Below are 19,553 nucleotides of genomic sequence, written 5' to 3'. Positions count from 1 at the left end.
AAGACACGGGAGGGACAGGACCTCCTTGACAGCCACAACTCTCCAGAAACTGGGGCCTGGCCTGGCACCCCCAGCACTAGAAGAACCAGTTTAATTGTTCCATGTCCAAAGAGGGCCGAGATGTAAGCATCAAGTAAACACACTCAGAGGTCTTTATTACTGACCCCGCAGACCACACTCTCAGGGCCCTCAGATCATGGCCATTTTCAACATCCAATGGGTTGCATTGATTTTAGTTATAGAGAGAAATCCACAGTCATTCAAAATTGGAGCTTTGAGGCTGCAATGCGTGCAGAAAGCCAGTCTGTTCATTGGCACTCTAAGGCCAGCAGGAGTTTGGCCTGGGCTTGGCTGTGCTGAGGGCCCGGGACGTAAACACAGGCACAGGTATGGAGTTACACAGGGGGGCTCTACACCATCTCGGGGGGCTGAAGACCAGGGCTTCCTTCTTGACAAATATACTGACTCCCTTACCTCCATATCAATGGTCCTTGAATCAACTGTCACATTCTTACTGCTGGAAAGAAGACGGGAAGGGAGATGATATTAATTCTCTCTCCAGCTGCTCTTGGTTTTTTGACTGCCTCCAGCCATATGTGGGGGGACCACGGGCAGTCCCCAAAGCAGGTGGTGGAACAGCAGTTATGACACACCTCCTCCTAGGGTGGGCAGCTCATCAGTAGAGTGGGGACTTGGTGGCAATCTGGTCCATGGCCAGAATGACACCCTGTACCTAGCTTACACCCCCAACTTGGTCACTGAAGTTCAAAGCTGATCCCATTGGCCAAGCCTCTAAGGCTTCAGCCCAGAAGTTACCCAGAGGAGACGTCCCTGGCAGCCCAGTGGTTAAGACTCTGAGCTTCCACTGCAGAAGGGGACTTCCCTGTGGTCCAGTGGTTAAGACTCCGTGCTTCCACTGCAAGGGGCATGGGTTCAATCCCTGGTCTGGGAACTAAGCTCCTGCATGCTGCATTTCAAAAAAAACACACACACACCCAGAGGTTACCTTTCCCACCGGGGTTCTTGGTCGGCCACCAGAGTAAACACAGGTTAGCCCCTGGTTTCCAGAGAGCTTGTGTCTGCTCTCTGCCAAATTCTGACTCTGCTCCTCACTCTTCTCCCTGTCTCCCCAAATCATATTGTGGTTTACTCCTTGAGGAAAAGGAAAGTGCATTCTACTCAACAACCAGGCTACTTTTAAGAATGGTGCAACTGTTATTCTCTTAGAGTGAGGCAGAATGAAACTCTGGGCTTGGCCAGCACAGTTCGGCTGGGAAGCACCCTTTGTTGTGGTGGTGGTTGTGTTGTCTTGAGTTCTTGGACAACCACCTGAATGTCTCTGTGACCAACTCCTTGGGGTGCATCTAGAGAGGGAAGGGGCCTTTCCAGGTGGCACTAGCAGTAAAGAACCCGCCTGCCAATGCAGGAGACATAAGAGACACGAGTTCAATACCTGGGTCAGGAAGATCCCTTGGAGGAGGGCACAGCAACCCACTCCAGTATTTTTGCCTGGAGAATCCCATGGACAGAGGAGCGGGGTTGCAAGAGTCTGAGCACAGAGGGAAGGGTGGGGGTGGGGTGGATGGAAGCAGATGCTAAGCTCCAGGCTGGCTGCTCTGGGAATGGGGCTGGTGGCAGGGTTTCCCTGAGACATCAGGCGGCTTTCACAGTAAGAAGGTCAGCTGAGGTCTTGTTTCCGTCCCCGAAGATGAGGTGGCAACAGCAACAAGACATTTGACGAGAGTTGTGTGTCTATTAGTTCTGGATGGGGGGCATGGTGAGTTGCTCTCTGGGCCTCGGGGAGCCAGGTGCACTTCAGCCTTGGACTCGGGACCAGTGAGTCAGTCTCAGGAGGAGAACTTCCTGATGACAGACGTTTCAGGGAAGTTCCTGGCTTGCGCTACATTCAGTGGGTCAAATCCGGTCTTCTTCCCCACAACACAGAGGAAACAAGTGGGAAGGGAGGTCCAGGGGACCTGCTGGCACCAATAAAGTAGGGTATTTGGTCACTGAGGCTGTTTCCAGGAACTTATACCACCACTGCTCATTGAGTAGGGATTTTCCTCCTGGAAACAGCGATGAGGTATAAATGAAAGTCTCAAGAAAAGAGCCTATTGGTAAGAGTTGTGTTGGAAGTAACCCAGGTGGCTCTGAAATCAAGCAGTCAGGCTGTACCATGGGGCTCATCCTCTCACTTCTCTACTTCAGGCTTTACGAATGGGCTGTAAACACTTTGGGCTTCTCTTCTGGTGATGGGGTGCTGGAGAGTTCCATGTTGTCCACCAGGACATTCTTGTCTCCAAGTCTAATGACAGTGGGCTCTGGGGCAGGAGTGGCAGGTGGGTTTTTGTGCATGTGGGGCAGGCTGCTCTGGCTGATGTCCAGGTCTTTGAAAGCATGAAGCATGAATACTCCCAGGATGATGGTGACAAAGCCACAGAGGGTGCCCACGATGTCCACGGCCGACATCCTGTACCACTCCTTGAAGAGGATGATGGAGGAGGTCATCACTGTCGTGGTGAAGAACACGTAGTAGATGGGGAACACCAGGGAGGTATTGAAGATGTCCAGCGCCCTGTTGAGGAAGTTGACCTGAGTGCTGATCGAAAGCGCCAGCATGAGGGACAGGATGTAGGGGAGAGGGTGCCGCACAACTGGGAGCCCCTGGAAGAAGTTCTTAATGGTGATGCCCAGACCCTTGCTGGCGGACACAGAGAAGGCCCCGATCACAGAGCAGATGATGATGTAGATGAGGATGTTCCTTTGTCCATAACGTGGGGCGACGACGAAGATGAGGATGAGGCAGGACACCAGCAGAAACACAGCGAACACGATGTACCCTTTGTGGGGGAGGGAGAGAGAGGACCTGAGCCGGGAGGATGCCATCAGCATCTAGAGCTTCCCCCCCACCATGGCAGCGGGATGTCACATTAAGAATCTGGGCTCTGGAGGACTTCCCTGGCAGTCTAGTGGTTAAGACTCTGCACCTGCAATGCAAGGGGTGTGGGTTTATCCCTGGTCGGGAAACTAAGTCTCTTCAGTTGTGTCTGACTCTGCAACCCTGTGGACCATAGCCCACCAGGCTCTTTGGTCCATGGGATTCTCCAGGCAAGGATACTGGAGTGGGTTGCTATGCCCTCCTTCAGGGGATCTTCCTGACCCAGAGATCAAACCCACATCTTTTGCATCTCTGGCATTGGCAGGCAGATTCTTTACCACTAGCACCACCTGGGAAGCCCTTTCATACTATGCATGCTAAGTCGCTTCAGTTGTGTCTGACTCTTTGTGACCCTACCGGGCTCCTCTGTCCATGGGATTCTCAAGGCAAGAATACTGGAGTGGGTTGCTGTGCCCTCCTCCAGGGGATCTTCCCTTCCAAGGGATTGAACCCAGGTCTCTTATGTCTCCTGCATTGGCAGGCAGATTCTTTACCACTAGCGCCACCTGGGAAGCTCGTCTTGTGGCATGGCCAAATAAAAGTAAGTAAAAATAAAAAGACAAATAAATCTGTGTTGTTAAAAAAGGAAATCTAGGCTCTGGAACCAAACATGGGTTCTGGTACCAGCAACACAACTTTTTAATAACTTGTACAAGTTATTCATTAAACCCCCAAGATCTCAGTTTCCTCTTTGTAAAATAGGAATAATAATAGGACCTTCCCTATAGGAGCTTTTTTTGTGAGATTAAGTGAGATAATATACTCAATTGACTGACTTCCCCCTCCCATTCATATGCTGAAACCTAATCCCTAATGTGACAGTATTTGGAGGTGAGAGGTGATTAAGTCATAAGGGTAGAGCCCTCATGAAGGGATTAGTGGCCCTTCTAAAGGGGACTCCAGAGAGCTCCCCTGTCCCTTCCACCAGGTGAGGACACAGATGTCTATGAACAAAACTATAGGGCTTTATCAAGGACTTGATGATGGCTTCCAGAACTGTGAAAAATATCTGTTGTTTATAAGCCACCCAGTCTATGATATTTGAACTAAGACAATGCAAACAAAGCATTTAGAACAGTACCCATCACATAATAAAGAGCATCAATACCTACCAGAGTGGGACCCTGTAAACGAGCCTTAGTACCAGCCCATCAGTTTTCTTCCCCAAACTTGCTTCCTCCTCCTCCTTCAGGTGGCAGCACCTGAGACGGCCATAACCCAGTCAGCCCCTCCCCAGGGTTCACCCCCAGCGCTTTCCTGCTCAAGGGGAGTCGGAACCTACCTGTGTCTTTCATCTTGGCAGCCATCTCCATGATGGTGCTGATCTTCTCTTCCTCGGGGGCGTGGATCACCATCACTGTGCTACCGGCCACGCAGATCACACAGCCCAGCTTCCCCAGGAGGTTCAGACTCTCCCCCAGGAAATATGAGGAAAAGATGGCACTGTGTGCAGAAGAGGAGAAAGGGCTCAGAGTAGCCAGGCTGGCCCCAGCATCCTGGAGAAAGGCCGGGTCTGAGCGAGGGCTCACTGCTCTCCCACGTGGGAGCTTTTCTGGACCCCTTGAAAATGTCTGAAATAAAAACTTACTTATGGGAGGGCTACAGTGTAGGTTGGAGGAACTGCGGACAACAGCCACGTGAATTTCTTTCATTTTAGAGACGGAGAGTATCCCCAAACAGAAGAGTTGGAAGAGCCCTTCAAAGCACTCTTGTCTAACTTCCTACCCAATGAGCACATCTTCTGTAACACTGCAAACAAATGTTAAATGCTTTCAGCTTTGGCTTGTATATCTCTCATGGCAAACAGCTCACCCCTTCACAATGCAGATGAATCCATTGTAGGTTCATTCTATGAGGTACTACCCAAATGTGGTAATTTCTACTTGTCCCATATCTTATTCCTTGCAACATACGGAACAAATCCACTCCCTCTTCCATTTGTATATGCCAGTATAAACAACCATCATGACCATTACAGGCACTGTGTCTTGAGCACACTTTATCAGCATGCACTGCATGTGCAGTTGTGTCCAACTCTGTGACCCCACGGACTGTAGCCCACCAGGCTCCTCTGTCCATGGAATTTTCCAGGCAAGAATACTAGAGTGGGTTGCCATTTTCTACTCCAGGGGATCTTCCTGGTCCAAGGATCGAACCCATGTATCTTGCATCTCCTGCACTGGCATTATGCTAGGAACTTTCTATTTATTGCCTCACTAACATTTTATAACTCTGAGAAGTAAAAAATATACTTATGCCCACTTTATAGATGAGAAAATGAGTCCCATAGAAGCTTAAATGGTGGCAAGATCATACAACTGGTAAGAGACAAGCCAGAATTTGAGCTCAAATTCTAATTATAAAGCCTATGGTGTTTCCCTCTACATCTCACTGAGAAGAATTGTGACTTGAGTCTTTTCTGGGCAAAACACATCTAGTTCCTTGCTGTTCTTTGGTGATATGACTTTCATTCCTCCAAATGAGCTGGCAAATGAGGGAAGATGGGAGGGAAATGGGACAAGACAAGTATGATCACTGGGGCATGCTTCTGTTTCTTTACAAGGGTGGCATTACTTTAGGGTAAAAATTTGTTGGCTGACCTAAGGTCAGCCAGTAAGCTTGACGAGTCCTGCTTAAAAAGGTCAGGAAAGAGGAGACTGTTGTCTAAGCTCCTCTAAATGTCTCCCATCTCTCCTCTAAAACTACCAAAAGCATCTTACCCATGATTCCTTTTTACCAGCATTTGGTGGCCTTAGCAAAGGCAAGGGTCACAAAGTGAAGGGTTCCCTGCCTCTCCTAACTACCTGGAATGGGAATTTGTAAACTAACCAGATATGCAATAGTGGTATCACAGCTACATCAGCCAACTATGCAGTATGAGTCACGGCTCTATCTGGTTTTTGACTGTATAGATGTTGCAAGATTACCTTCAAGCTGGTAAAACAAAACAGGAAATTACAGGTATTGGGTGTGTTGGGCTGGCACCATGGTTAGGGCAACAATCAGAGCCAGCTTCAGATGGGACTCAGGACCCCCACAGAGGAGGGGTCTTATAGCTTGGTAGGAACAGGGCAATGGGAAGCACACACGTGTGATAGCAGTTATCTTTAAAATCATCAAACATTTTCCAGGAAACATGGCCTAGTGATTAAGCATCCAGACTCTGAAATTAGACTGCTTGGGAGGGAATCCTGGCTCAGTCTCCAGGGATCTGGGTGACCTTGGCCAAGATGCTTAACCTCTCTTGGCCTCAGGTCTCCCCTCCTTTCTAATTAGTAGGGATACTGTGAGGGTTAAACGTGGTACACTGGTAAGGAATCGCCTGCAGTGCAGAAGACTCGGGCTCAATACCTGGTTTGGGAAGATCCCTGGAGAAAGAATAGGCTACCCACTCCAGTATTCTTCCCTGGAAAATTCCATGGGCAAACACTTTCTAACACCATACACAAAAATAAACTCAAAATGGATTAAAGATCTAAATGTAAGACCAGAAACTATAAAACTCCTAGAGATGAACATAGGCAAAACACTCTCCGACATAAATTACAGCAAGATCCTCTATGACCCACCTCCTAGAATATTGGAAATAAAAGCAAAAATTAAAAAATGGGGCCTAATTAAACTTAAAAGCTTTTGCACAACAAAGGAAACTATAAGCAAGGTGAAAAGACATCCTTCAGAATGGGAGAAAATAATGGCAAACGAAGAAACAGACAAAGGATTAATCTCAAAAATATACAAGCAACTCCTGCAGCTCAACTCCAGAAAAATAATTGACCCAATCAAAAAATGGGCCAAAGATCTAAACAGACATTTCTCCAAAGAAGACATACAGATGGCTAACACACACATGAAAAGATGCTCAACATCACTCATTATCAGAGAAATGCAAATCAAAACCACAATGAGGTACCATTACATGCCACTCAGAATGGCTGCTATCCAAAAGTCTACAAGCAATAAATGCTGGAGAGGCTGTGCAGAAAAGGGAACCCTCTTACACTGTTGGTGGGAATGCAAACTAGTACAGTCACTATGGAGAACAGTGTGGAGATTCCTTAAAAAACTGGAAATAGAACTGCTATATGACCCAGCAATCCCACTCCTGGGCATATACACCGAGGAAACCAGAACTGAAAGAGACACGTGTACCTCAATGTTCATCGCAGCACTGTTTATAATAGCCAGGACATGGAAGCAACCTAGATGCCCATCAGCAGACGAATGGATAAGAAAGCTGTGGTACATATACACCATGGAATATTACTCAGCCATTAAAAAGAATACATTTGAATCAGTTCTAATAAGATGGATAAAACTGGAGTCCACTATACAGAGTGAAGTAAGCCAGAAAGATAAACACCAATAGAGTATACTAACGCATATATATGGAATTTAGAAAGATGGTAACGAAAACCCTATATGCAAGACAGAAAAAGAGACACAGATGTATAGAACGGACTTTTGGACTCTATGGTAGAAGGCGAGGGTAGGATGATCTGAGAGAACAGCATCGAAACATGTATCTTATCAAATGTGAAGCAGATCCCCAGTCCAGGTTGGATGCATGAGACAAGTGCTTGGGGCTGGTGCACTGGGATGGCCCAGAGGGATGGGATGGGGAGGGAGGTGGGAGCGGGTATCGGGATGGGGAACACATGTAAATCCATGGCTGATTCATGTCAATGTATGGCAAAAACCACTACAATATTGTAAAGTAATTAGCCTCCAACTAATAAAAATACATGAAAAAAAAATTCCATGGGCAGAGGAACCTGGCAGGCTACAATCCACGAGGTCACAAGAGTTGGACACAACTTGCTGACTAAACAAGAACAACAAAAACCCTAAACACATGTTAGCCATGGTTCTTCTTCAGTGACGATTCTGTACTATGCACTTTCTGTGCATTATCTCATGGAGGCCTTGAAGCAATGCCTTCAGGCAGGTATTATGAACATCCCCACTTAGGAGATGGGAAATTGATGCTTAGAGTAGTTAAGTGACCTGCCATGTATTATAACTACAAAGTGTCAGGGATAAGGTTAGAACTCAGGGACAGTTAATCTAGGGTTTGTACTTTCAATGTGTGTGCTGCTCCTACTATGGCAACAAAACCCTGACATGAGACCTTCAGCCTGGTGGCAGGGACAGCCCTTTCCCTGGATGGAGCTTGGCCTGCCCCTTCACTGCCCAGGCAGCCAAAGGGATGTTAGAACAACATGCAGCATGCAATCCCCAGTGTAGAGCCTCTTTCTGGGAGCTGGGACTGACCCAGGTCCCTGACTGCAAGTAGCAATTGACCCCATATGGCAGTTTCAGACATCAACTGAAAACATGAAGGAGTCAGAGAGAGCAGGAGAGGTGACTAACCTTATGAGGATACTCAGCGCTCCCAGAGGGGTGACGACTGTGGCAGGAGCGAACGCGTAGGCCCCGAAGTTGGCAACTTCCCCAGCAGCCACTAGGAAATGAAGGGAGAGAAGAGATCACCGTGGCTCTGATGCACCATCTCCAGCTCAAATGAATATGGGTGGAGATAGCTTCATTCGGTGTTCACCCCTTCACAGAATCCCAGACCAGCATTCATTATAATCCCGATCCTTACGTTTTCTCCCTGCAAAATCTCATCTAAAGGTCAGGCCCAGACCATCCTGACCAAATCCTCTCATTTTAAAGATAAGGAGATAGCCTAGAGTCCAGGGTCACATGGCATCTTCTTGTTCTAGAGGTCTCTTGGCTTCTAGCCTAAGCACAGTTAAGGGTATCTCAGACCAATGATTGGTCTGTATGATTAAAGTAAGTTCTAAAAAGTGAGGCACCAAGGAGATCAAACCAGTCAATCCTAAAGGAAATCAACCCTGAATATTCATTGAAAGGACTGGTGCTGAAGCTGAAGCTCCAATACTTTGGCCACCTGATGCAAAGAGCCTACTCATTGGAAAACACCATGTTGCTGGAAAAGATTAAGGGGCAAAGAGGAGAAGGAAGCAACAGGATGAGATAGTTGGATGACATCATTGACTCAATGGACATGAACCTGAGCAAACTCTGGGAGATGGTGAGGACAGAGAAGCCTGGCATGCTGTTGTCTCTGGGGTCGCAAAGAGTCGGACATGACTTAGTGACTGAACAACAACAACTAGAAAGTGTTAATTATCAAATAAGGAAACAGCCACAGTCATCAATTCTCCAGGTACCAAATGGTCTATGGAGCTGTCTTTCCCAGTGTAGTTGTGGATAGTCTAGGCTGACAGGCAGGTGGTTAGACAGATATTCCTAAAGGGTCTTCTCCCCACATGAGTTTTCAGTCTGAAGACTCCTGTCACTCTGCTCATAGAGAATGACCTGGGTCTGCCCTTTGAAAGCAGGTAATGAATGTGATAACTCTGGCTAAGACAGGGATTAAAACCTGACTTCAGTTCAGTTGCTCAGTCATGTCCGTCTCTTTGCAACCGCATGAACCACAGCATGCCAGGCCTCCCTGTCCATCACTAACTCCTGGAGTCTACCCAAACCCATGTCCATCGAGTCGGTGATGCCATCCAACCGTCTCATCCTCTGTCATCCCCTTCTCTTCCTGCCCTCAATCTTTCCCAACATCAGGGTCTTTTCAAATGAGTCAGCTCTTTGCATCAGGTGGCCAAAGTATTGGAGTTTCAGCTTCAGCATCAGTCCCTCCAATGAACACCCAGGACTGATCTCCTTTAGGATGGACTGGTTGGATCTCCTTGCAGCCCAAGGGACTCTCAAGGGTCTTCTCCAACACCACAGTTCAAAAGCATCAATTCTTTGGCACTCAGCTTTCTTTATAGTCCAACTCTCACATCCATACATGACCAATGGAAAAACCATAGCCTTGACTAAGGGGATTATAAACAGAAAGCTCACTACTTCTCCATCCAACCCAAAAAATTAGGGTTTGAAAGCCAGAAAGGGTGGTGGAAAGTGGGGGGAAATGTGTGAACGTGCAAGTTTGGACAAACCTTAGGTGGCAGACCAGTCACATCCTAAGTGAGACAACAACTGCTTGTGGAATGGGACAGCTGACTTAGGAGTCCTGGGCTGTGCCCTGTAGGAGTCTGGGAGACTCTGACAGGCAGTCATAGCTCCCTGCCTTTCAGGGGAAGTTGAAAAATTATACATTTATCATTACCAGTTCTGTACAAACCTCTCTGGGGACAGATGCTTTGTGGATGAAAGACTGACTGTGGATGGAGAAAGTATCCTGAGACGCCAGGTAAAATGTTCTACCTGCAAAGACTATCAAGGATTCCCCTCCTAGAAATCTGGCCCTTGGATGCATATTTTGCACAATAGAGACATCTATTCCTTCTTTCATCTCTGCCTCTATCATCAATAGGGTACTGTCCTTAGTAGCAAAGAATCCACTCACCAGGGACTTCTCTGGTGGTCCAGTGCCTAAGACATTGAGTTCCCAAAGCACGGGGCCTAGGTTTGACACGTTTGGGGAATGAAGGTTCTGTGTACTGCAACTAAGACCTGGTACAGCCAAAAGAGAGAGAGAGAGAAAGAACCTACTTACTCGTGAGAAATCCAGCCCACCACATTGAGTCCTTCAAGTAGCCGTAGCCTCCATCCACTGTAGAAAGCAATGGGAACTAAGTTAGAGGTTGGTCACACTTTGCCAGGACCTTTCCTTCCCTCCCTTCACTCCCCAGTTTCTAAAGGTTCAATACACATCAGCTGTGGTGCATCCTCCAGGCTTCCTTCTGGGCCCTCTCCTGGGCAAGTGCATCCTTTCCAAAGTTTTAAATTCCATCTGGATGCTCATGTCTCTAGTTCATGTATGCATCCTGATCCTTTCTTCTGAGCCCTGATGTGTATCCGGTTGCTTACTCGACAACTCTTGGGTCTGTCACAGGTATCTCAAACTCTATCCTAAATGGAACTCTTGATTTTAAAATGCTCCCACCCACCAAATGAGGGCTTCCCAGTTTGCTCAATGGCAAAGAACCCACTTGTGACGAAGGAGATGCAGGTTCGATCCTTGGGTTGGGAAGATCCCCTGGAGAAGTAAATGGCAACCCACTCCAATATTCTTGCCTGGGAAATCCCATGGACAGAAGAGCCAGGTGGGCTACAGTCCATATAGTCGCAAGAGTTGACAAGACTTAGCAACCAAAACAACAATAACCCGCCAAATGAAACTCAGTAAGGGGCATCTCCGTGTATCTAGTTGCTTGATCCAGAAACCAGGGAATCACACTGGCCCCTCCCACTACTCCATAGTCTGCATCCAGTCCATCCTGTGCATCTGTCTCCGAAAAGCGTCTACACTATCCACTCCACTGCTACCACCCAGCTCCCAGGCAATATTACTTCTGGCCTGGGTGGAGGCAACCGCCTCCTAGGATTCCTCCAGCTCAATGCTGTCCCTTTATAATCCATCCCTTTCATAGTAGCCAGGGGTTTTTAACAATTATGTCACTCCTCAGCTTAGAGCTGGCCAGTGGCTTCAAAATACTCTTAGGATAAAGACCAGAACTCCTAACAAGCTTGATTCTAGTTCTGACCCTGCTCACCTCTCCAAAGGCATCTCCCACCATTCTTCTTACTATAGTCTAGCCACTCCGGCTGTCTTTGCATTCTTCAGAAATGATGAGTTTGTTTTGGCCTTAAGGGCTTTGTGTGTGTTTTTCCGTGTTCAGAATAGTCTTCTTAACAATACTTGCCTGTATCTTTACTTACTCTACAGGTATCCGCTTGAATGTTGCTTCCCCTAAAATGCCCTCCCTTAGGTTTTTCTCTCATCACACTCCGTTCTTCTCCTTAGTGACACTGTCTATAATTTGATCTATTTATTTTCTGGCATTTCCCCTACTAAAATGGAAGCTCCACGAAGCCAAGAATTGTGTCTGCTTTGGTCACATGATGGACTCAGAGCCTGGCACACAGTCAAAACTCAAGGTTAACGATGAGGAAGAGGAGAAGGAGGATGGGTTTTAGACAGTTTTGTCTAAAACTTGAATGTGGTTTTCTGTAAATACCCATTTTTTCTAAGATAGCCCTTAGCTTTCATCAGGTTCTTAAAGGAGTCAGAATCTCTCATAAAAGCTAAGAGCTCTGAGAGCATTTTATTGAGTTGAAATCTCAGAAGGTATCGAAATAGCAGATTAAAAAAAAAAAACAAAACAAACTCATTCCAGGAAAGCTGCCTTTCTGAATGATCAATGATACTTGCCCTGCTCTCTCCTGAGTGCAAGCAGCTGTTTTTCTAGGACTTTAGGAGGTCTCCGGCCTTTGGAACACTTGACCGGAAGTAGAGATAGATAGAGCAGCAATGACTACTGACCCCGACTTTATCCCCAAACCTCATAGCTCTTCATTTTTAGAGCACATCTGAATCGAGTCCTGGGTATCCAGCTGTGTGGCAGGCCCTCCCACTTGGATCACAGTAATACTATACTAGTGCTTAGTCTATGCCACGCATCTCTCTAAACACACTCCACAACATATCTCCACAACAGTCCTTTAGCCTGGACCATTCCTATCCCTAGTCTGTCAGACGAGGAAGCTGAGGCACAGAAAAATGAGTTTTCTTGCCCAGGATCACATCACCAGGAACCAAGGAGCTACAGTTGGTACTCAAGGAGTCTGCTTCCAAAGCTCAGTGTCAAGCAGAACATTAAATTGGACACGTCCAAACCTGAACACATCATCTTCCTATAAACCTGCTCCTCCTGAATCCCTTATCTCAGAAAATAGCACCATCATCTTCCATTTGCTCAAATCGGAGAGTTCTGAGTCATCCTGACTCACTTTTTCACCCTCCCTTTCGAGTCAGGCACCATCGAACTCAGTACCTTCTACCTTCAAAGACTATCCCTGGACTTCACCACTTGTCTCCATCCCCACCGCAGTTTCCTTGCCCAAGTTCTGTTGTTTTTCTCCCCTAACTTGTCTCTTAGCCTCCAGTCTTACCCCCAAATCCCGTTTGCACCCAGAAGCTAGCGGTCTTTTCAAATCATAAATCGAACTACATCATTTATGCCTGCTTAAAACTTCCGTCACTTGCAATTACACTTAAACCCTGGAGTCTAGTTTACAAGACCTTTCATGAGCTGGCCCTCACCCCATCCCTTATGCCTCCATGCTCCAGCCATCCCGTGATACTTGCAACTTCTAACATCAATCACACTTTCTTACCCCGGGCCTTTCTTTGTACATGCTGTTTTTCTGCCTGGAATTCTACATCTTTCTCTTTTCCCACCTTGTTATCTCCATGTCATATAGCCTCAGCTCCTCAAATTAGCCTTTACAGAAAACCTCCCCTACCCTCCAAGCCTAAGATTTACATGCCCCTCCAAAATATTGCCATCAGTTCAGATCAGTTGCTCAATTGTGTCTGATTCTTTGCGACCCCATGGACTGCAGGACTCCAGGCTTCCCTGACCATCACCAACTCCCAGAGCTTGCTTAAACTCATGTCCATCAAGTTGGTGATACCATCCAACAATCTCATCCTCTGTCATCCCCTTCTCCTCCTGCCTTCAATTTTTCCTAATATCAGGGTCTTTTCCAGTGAGTCAGTTCTTCACATCAGGTGGCCAAAGTATTGGAGCTTCAGCTTCGGCATCAGTCCTTCCAATGAATATTCAGGACTGATCTCCTTTAGGATGGACTGGTTTGATCTCCTTGCAGTCCAAGGGACTCTCAAGAGTCTTCTCCAACACCACAGTTCAAAAGCATCAATTCTTTGGCATTCAGCTTTGTTTATGATCCAACTGTCACATCCATATATGACTACTGGAAAAACCATTTTCCCCATGATAGCATTTTCCCCATGATAGCACTTAACATGCTACAGAACAATTGCTCATTGACTTGCCTATCTCCCTCACTCAACCCAATGACCAGTAAGGGCACTGTGTCCCCGGGTCTAGCATGACACCTGACACACAGTAGGGACATAATGAATGATGTCCCTAAATGGAGAGATTCTTTTACATAGGATTCCTTTTCTCAACAACTGTTTCATGGATACACATCTTATTTTCCAAACAAGCAAATCCCAGTGGACAGAGACTCAGTAATTCTTTTGTAGCCTATAGAGGAGCTCAGATTGATAGTAAGTGAGGATACATTACTGTCTGACACTGTTATGGGCAGAAGTTTTATATTTCCATTTTTTATGGAAGTTACGACTTGCCTACAATGACACAACTGGTAAGAAATAAAACCAGGGGACTTCTTTGGTGGTCTAGTGGCTAAGATTCCATGCTCCCAATGTAGGGAGCCTGTGTTTGATTCCTGGTCAGGGAACTAGATCCCACATGCCATAACTAAGAGTTCTCATGCCACAGATATAGATCCCGCGTATAGATCAAAGATCCCGAGTGCCGAAACTAAGACCTGGGGCAGCCAAAAACAAAAAATGGAACTAGACATGGGGTTTCTTAGTCTTAGCCCTGGGACTTTTCCCTGTCTTCACCCCAATTAACTGATCATGTAGTTCTCATGAACTACTGGATTATAAAGGAGGGTCTCCTGCTGTTGGAGGAGATTCCCAATGGGACTGACAACAAACCTTTTGTGCCCATCTAGGACCAACTCTCAAGCTGCTCCAGTGGGCCCATGAATAGAGGCTCACAGGGCTGGCTGAGGGCTCGCCACCCAACACCCCATCCGCACCTGCCCCCTCAGGAGCCTACCAGCCCGCGTGGCACCCGAGGCCACCAGTCGCTGTAGGCCCTTCTTCTTGAGGATGACGCTGCTGCCGACGAGGAAGCTGGACAGGATGGCCAGCCCCAGACCGACGTAGAAGCTGTAGTTCTTCCTGAACCTCTCCTGCCAGCTGTCGGAGGTGACATTGCTGGGCACCTCGGGCTGGAGGTCACTGACGATCTGGCACAGGACTCTTTGGGAGGAGCAGTACAGGCTGATCAGGGAACCTGGGAAGAGCATGGTGAGAGAGTCAGGTGGGGACATGTGCATGCTTTAGAAGCACTAGGACTGGCCACTGTTTCAGACTCCACCCTTCAGCTACTGCCGCATTTCATCCACATCCCGGGCTCCAAACTAAAAAGGAACAGTTAAGGTTCACGGAGTGCTTACTCCAGACAAGGGACTTTATGAACTCATCAAGTCCCTCCAACCACATGTCAGGTAAGCACTGTCTTTGATTCTCATTCCATAGATGTGGAGATGGAGGCCATGAGAGGTCAGGAACCTTGCCTAAGAACACAGGCTGTCTGACTCTTGAGCTCCAGCACCTCATCATTAAGCCAGAAAGGTGCTCCCACACACCAAACAGGGGTCCCCCCAGCTCTCAGGCATCACTGAATCCAACCTCCTAGCCTCCACAGGAAACATCTCTCACCCTCCGGGCACAGAGGCCTCCAACAGCTCAGGAGCACACATACTCTCCCCTTCCAGAGGCTTCTTCACTTACATATACTTAACTCCAGCCACAGCAGGGAGTCCCTACAAGTAACAGGAGGGAGTGAGGCTGGAGTGCACAGCCCCTCTGAGGCCTGAAGGTGATGAAATACCAGCACCTTTGTCTATGAGAACCAACCATCCCAGGTCTTACTTCGAAGACTTCTCATGCGCATGGTCAGTGGCTGGGGCCTCCTTCAGGCCTCAGAGGAACCAGGGTCCCTGCCATCCCACACAGGCTTTGTCTAGGCTCTCTTTCCAAGTCCCCGAGTCTGCAAGAGTCATCAGTTCTCATGCCCTTCAGCCAGCACACTCTTGCTGGTTCTTCTGGCCCAAACAGCAAGGACAAGAGGACAAACCTGGGCATGAGGGGCAGACCCTTAGTCAGTAGAATGAAGCTGCTCAGGTTCAAGAAATCAGTAGAAAACACAGGCTGGGACTCACAGGGCCCACTGCTCCAGGACTTTCCAGGAGCATCCTTGTCATAGAAATGGCACAGTGATGGTGTCCAGGGTTTTACCTGAAGAAACTGGGGCCCTGACAAGCTCAGTAACCTGGGGTTACATTGTTGATAAGCAGTTAAACCAGAATTATTTCTCAAGTGCATAGAATGCCAAAGCCCATGCTCTTGGTCACTACATACCCTCCACAAAGCAGGCGGCAAGGGGGCTGGGTTCCACTTAGCCTCTTGAAGGTTATCTTAAAATATGAACTCACTGCTAACATTTAAAAATCAGGAGATTTCCCACAAAAACTCCACTTCAGGGCTGCCTTTGCTTACTTTGCTGGGTACACTCTCACACAGGTGACCGCTGGCCGCAGCTCAGCAAGGGTTTTTGCCCCTAGATAGGACACAATCTTTCCGATTCCCCAGAGTCCAGACCCAGCTCTCTTCAGTCATTGCTGTTATGTTCTCAGCCCTTTGAAACATCTGAATTTGTGACTTTTGGTGGTAGAAGGTCTTTTACAAACTGTGTGTTACAAAGACCCAAGCTCCCATGCCAAGGATATAAGGCTGGGCCTGGCACTTCTCCTCAGGCCAAGCCAGACCTCTGGGCCTGCACTGGAAGAGCCTCAGTGCCCAAAAGGTGAGGCAGCTTTAGCTCTGGCACATCTGGAGCACAGAGTGGCATTTCAGTGGAACAAAGTAAGGGCAATGTTGAACTCTCTTCCACAGCATAGAAAGCATGGAATAGCAGCAGACCATCTAACCTTCTTTCTTCTCAGCTGGGAAAACGGAGGCTCTGAGATGGGGAAGGATTTGCTTGAGTCTCACAAAAGCCTGGAGGCAGAACTGGGTCTGGAACCCAGCAGGAGACACCCAGGCATCTTCTGCAGTGGGAGACCTCTCTTCCCCACACCTGTGTCACAATCCAGAGAAGAGGAGACGAGAAACCATCTGAGTCCTTAATCAGACTTGTCCTGACTGCTCACTCCTGTTCCTCAACTTGGACAGGAGTCAAGTCCTGGGAGTTCCCTGAGCTCAGGAAAAGAGCCAGAGCTAGGAGGATGCCGGCCAAGGAAGGCAACTCCCCAGAGAAGTTGAAGCCCATCCCCATGCCCTTCCCCTGCCCTCCTGAAGGTACATTTCCAGCAGGTGGAGCCAAAGGGTGGACTTGGCAGTTTGGGGGAGGCCTGAGGAGCCAAGGAGCTTAGTGCCCTCCATCAAGTCAAGTCTTCCCATAGGGGTGAAAAGAAAAGGGGGGCGGGGGGAAGGCTGAGGGCCAAAAGGAACTCAATCCTGAGGAGGATGCGCCGCTGACAAATGGATGCTGGGTCAGATGATCCCTACTTCTCCCCTAGAATATGCTAGGACGGGAAAGTATCCCCAGGGGAAGGTGAGGCTGAAAATGTTGTTGTTCAGAAAACCAAAGACAGCTAACACCCAACAGGCCTGTTTTGAAATCTTCACTGGAGAAGAGAAGTTAGAAAAACAGGGATATTCCACAGGCTGCAAAACCAAGAGAGGTAGAAAAATGGAGATATGCCAGAAAATGGGGTGAGCACAGTGGTGTGAGCACCGGTTTTAGAATTCAAGAGCCCTGGTTTTATATTCCATATCCTCACTGTATTACTTTGAGCAAGAACATCGGACTTTTCAGAGCCTCAACTTCTGTCTGTCTCTGGAATGATGACAAAAGTGGTAATATCTACCTGCCTTCTAGAGCTGTGTTAAGGATTAGTTGGGATAATACAAGTGAAGAGCGTAGTCCACTCCCCAGGTTCATAACTCGAGCATGAGGCTCAGCATCTTTCCTTTTCCTTTCCCGGGTTGTTCCTTCCCTCTTTTTCCTAAAAGGTGGATATGGGTTTGGGGGTGGTGGGGCTCTGTGCCCACTCCCCTATCTCTGGTGAGCCCCAGGGAGACAGGCCTGGGCAGGTACTAATATCCAAAGCAACTACACATAAAAGAAACCCCGACACCCTCCCCTCAATCCTTTAGATGGACCGGCTCCAAACAATCAAGCCACGCCTCCTTCTCCCACTCCCCCTTCACCCCCTCCCCGCCCCCCAGGTCCAAAGAGGGGGAAAGTCAGCCAGAATCCTGCTCCTTCTCAAGACGGGCCTGAGAACCAGGTGGGGGGACAAGTGAGGACCCCCTGCCCCGTTTGGGGTCCCCTAGCAGGAGAGGACGCGGAAGAAAGGAGCAGCGCGACGGGAAGGCAAAGCGCAGGATGCATCGGGTCCCCGCCGGCCCCCGCCGGCCCCACGCACCGTTCTCGCAGCTGCTGTTGCCGGCCGGCAGCTCCATGGGGCTCTGGGCACACGCACCGACTCACGGGCTGCCGGCGCCCCGGCTTCCCGGCTCCGGAGCAGGTGGCTGAGAACTGTCCCAGCGTGGCCGGGGTGCGAGGAGCCGCTGGGGTCGGGACCGGGGGTGGGGAGAATGACGCGCCCCAGAGGGGGAGGGTCCCCGGGGAGGAGCCACCCGGCCTCTTGGGCAACTCCGCCGGCCGGGGGCTCTGTGCTCGAGCTGCGCGCGGAGGGGTGCATGCCCTCCTGGGGTGTGAAGGCTGCCTGGCACACTGCGAGGGATCACCACCGCACACCACAGCGTGCGAGAGGGCGGGCCCCCGGGCGCCGCCCCGCCGCGCGATGCCAGACGACACCCAGTTCCGTCCCGATGACACAGTCGATGAACTGCAGCGTGGCTGCAGAGGGAGCAATTTTCTGGCCGAGGTGGAAGTGGGAATGTGGGGGTGGAAACGGGGGCTCTGCTGCTAGCTGCAGCCCTCTCGGGCCAGGGGTGTCTGGGATCCTGGGTTTTTTTTCCCTTTCTGCCTGCCTTCCCGCCTCCCTGCCTTATTCATTCATTCAACCTACATCTGATCAGCACGGGGACACTAATAGGTAACAGGCAAACAAAGTAGGTACTCAACAAATGGTCCATACATATATGTGGAATGAATGAGGGGTGGAAAATTTGTAAACTGAATGAGAGAGGGAAATGAAATGCTTAGAGATCAAAATGAATCAGAAATATTCCCTATCCCCTAAGACCCTTATGTATCATTAATAGGGGAAACAAAATGGGATTAACTCCCCAGAGACTGGGGCTTTCCAAATCACCATTAAAAAGAAAAATGGAGGTGAGGGAAAGTACATTTGTTACTGTGGGGGCTAGTAAAAAGTTCAAGAAACACTGAACTGGACCATAAAAACACTTGGGCAGTCCTTGCTTATGGGCCAGTCACCGCCGTTAGTGCTGAAAAGTCTCCAGTTCATTCTATCCTCACGACAACCTTACTTGCAGCTTTATGATTTAAAGAAAGGATATTGAGGCACAGAGAGATCTAGCAACTTGCCCCAGGGTCCCAGCTAGGAAGTGGAAGAGCCCAAATGAAATGCATGCTCCTAGCAGCCACACCAAGCCTGGCATTTTAGGCCAAAATAATCGTGTGTTCCCAAGTAGTGAGGACATGGGAGTGCCATGTTGTGGTCAGTTCTGTTAGGTCACTGGCCTCCTGGAGGAAATAGCTTCTTAAAGTAGTTATTTACTGAGTCCTCACTCCCAAACAGGTACTAAAGCCTTACAGGCATATTTTATGGAAGCCTTCTGTGAGGCGGATGCTACTCTCCATGGTATAGATAAGGGAAAATTGTATAATTTTTTGATTATGAAATAATTTTGAATTTATAGAAGAGTTAAAAAAATATTACAGAGATTTCCCATATACCTGTCACCAGTTTCCCATAATAACATCTTATATAG

General features: G+C 48.4%; 1 protein-coding gene across 1 annotated transcript; it reads right to left on the bottom strand.

Moving 5' to 3' along the window:
• Positions 1-129: 129 nt before the first annotated feature.
• Positions 130-18,368, bottom strand: NIPAL4 (NIPA like domain containing 4). The gene is made up of 6 exons (XM_043913412.1): positions 18,056-18,368; positions 14,614-14,853; positions 10,485-10,541; positions 8,312-8,402; positions 4,221-4,381; positions 130-2,840 (listed from the first exon to the last, which is right to left on the bottom strand). Exons 1-6 carry the CDS (start codon positions 18,090-18,092, stop codon positions 2,212-2,214), a joined length of 1,215 nt encoding a protein of 404 aa, XP_043769347.1. The 5' UTR covers positions 18,093-18,368; the 3' UTR covers positions 130-2,211.
• Between the last annotated feature and the right edge of the window lie 1,185 nt (positions 18,369-19,553).

This window comes from Cervus elaphus, chromosome 9, assembly GCF_910594005.1.
Source record: "Cervus elaphus chromosome 9, mCerEla1.1, whole genome shotgun sequence".
Taxonomy (NCBI): Eukaryota; Metazoa; Chordata; class Mammalia; order Artiodactyla; family Cervidae; genus Cervus; species Cervus elaphus.
Note: the sequence above shows the minus strand (reverse complement) of the source record. Positions and strands in the feature narration are given on the sequence as shown.

Bases quoted from the DNA above. Each gene is read 5' to 3' on its own strand.
- NIPAL4 (XM_043913412.1), bottom strand. From the start codon at position 18,092: ATGGAGCTGCCGGCCGGCAACAGCAGCTGCGAGAACG. The intron at 4,382-8,311 runs GTTAGTCACCTC...TTCTGCACACAG, and splicing joins GCGCTGAGTATCCTCATAAG to TGCCATCTTTTCCTCATATT. The intron at 2,841-4,220 runs GTAGGTTCCGAC...TCCCCCACAAAG, and splicing joins TGCCAAGATGAAAGACACAG to GGTACATCGTGTTCGCTGTG.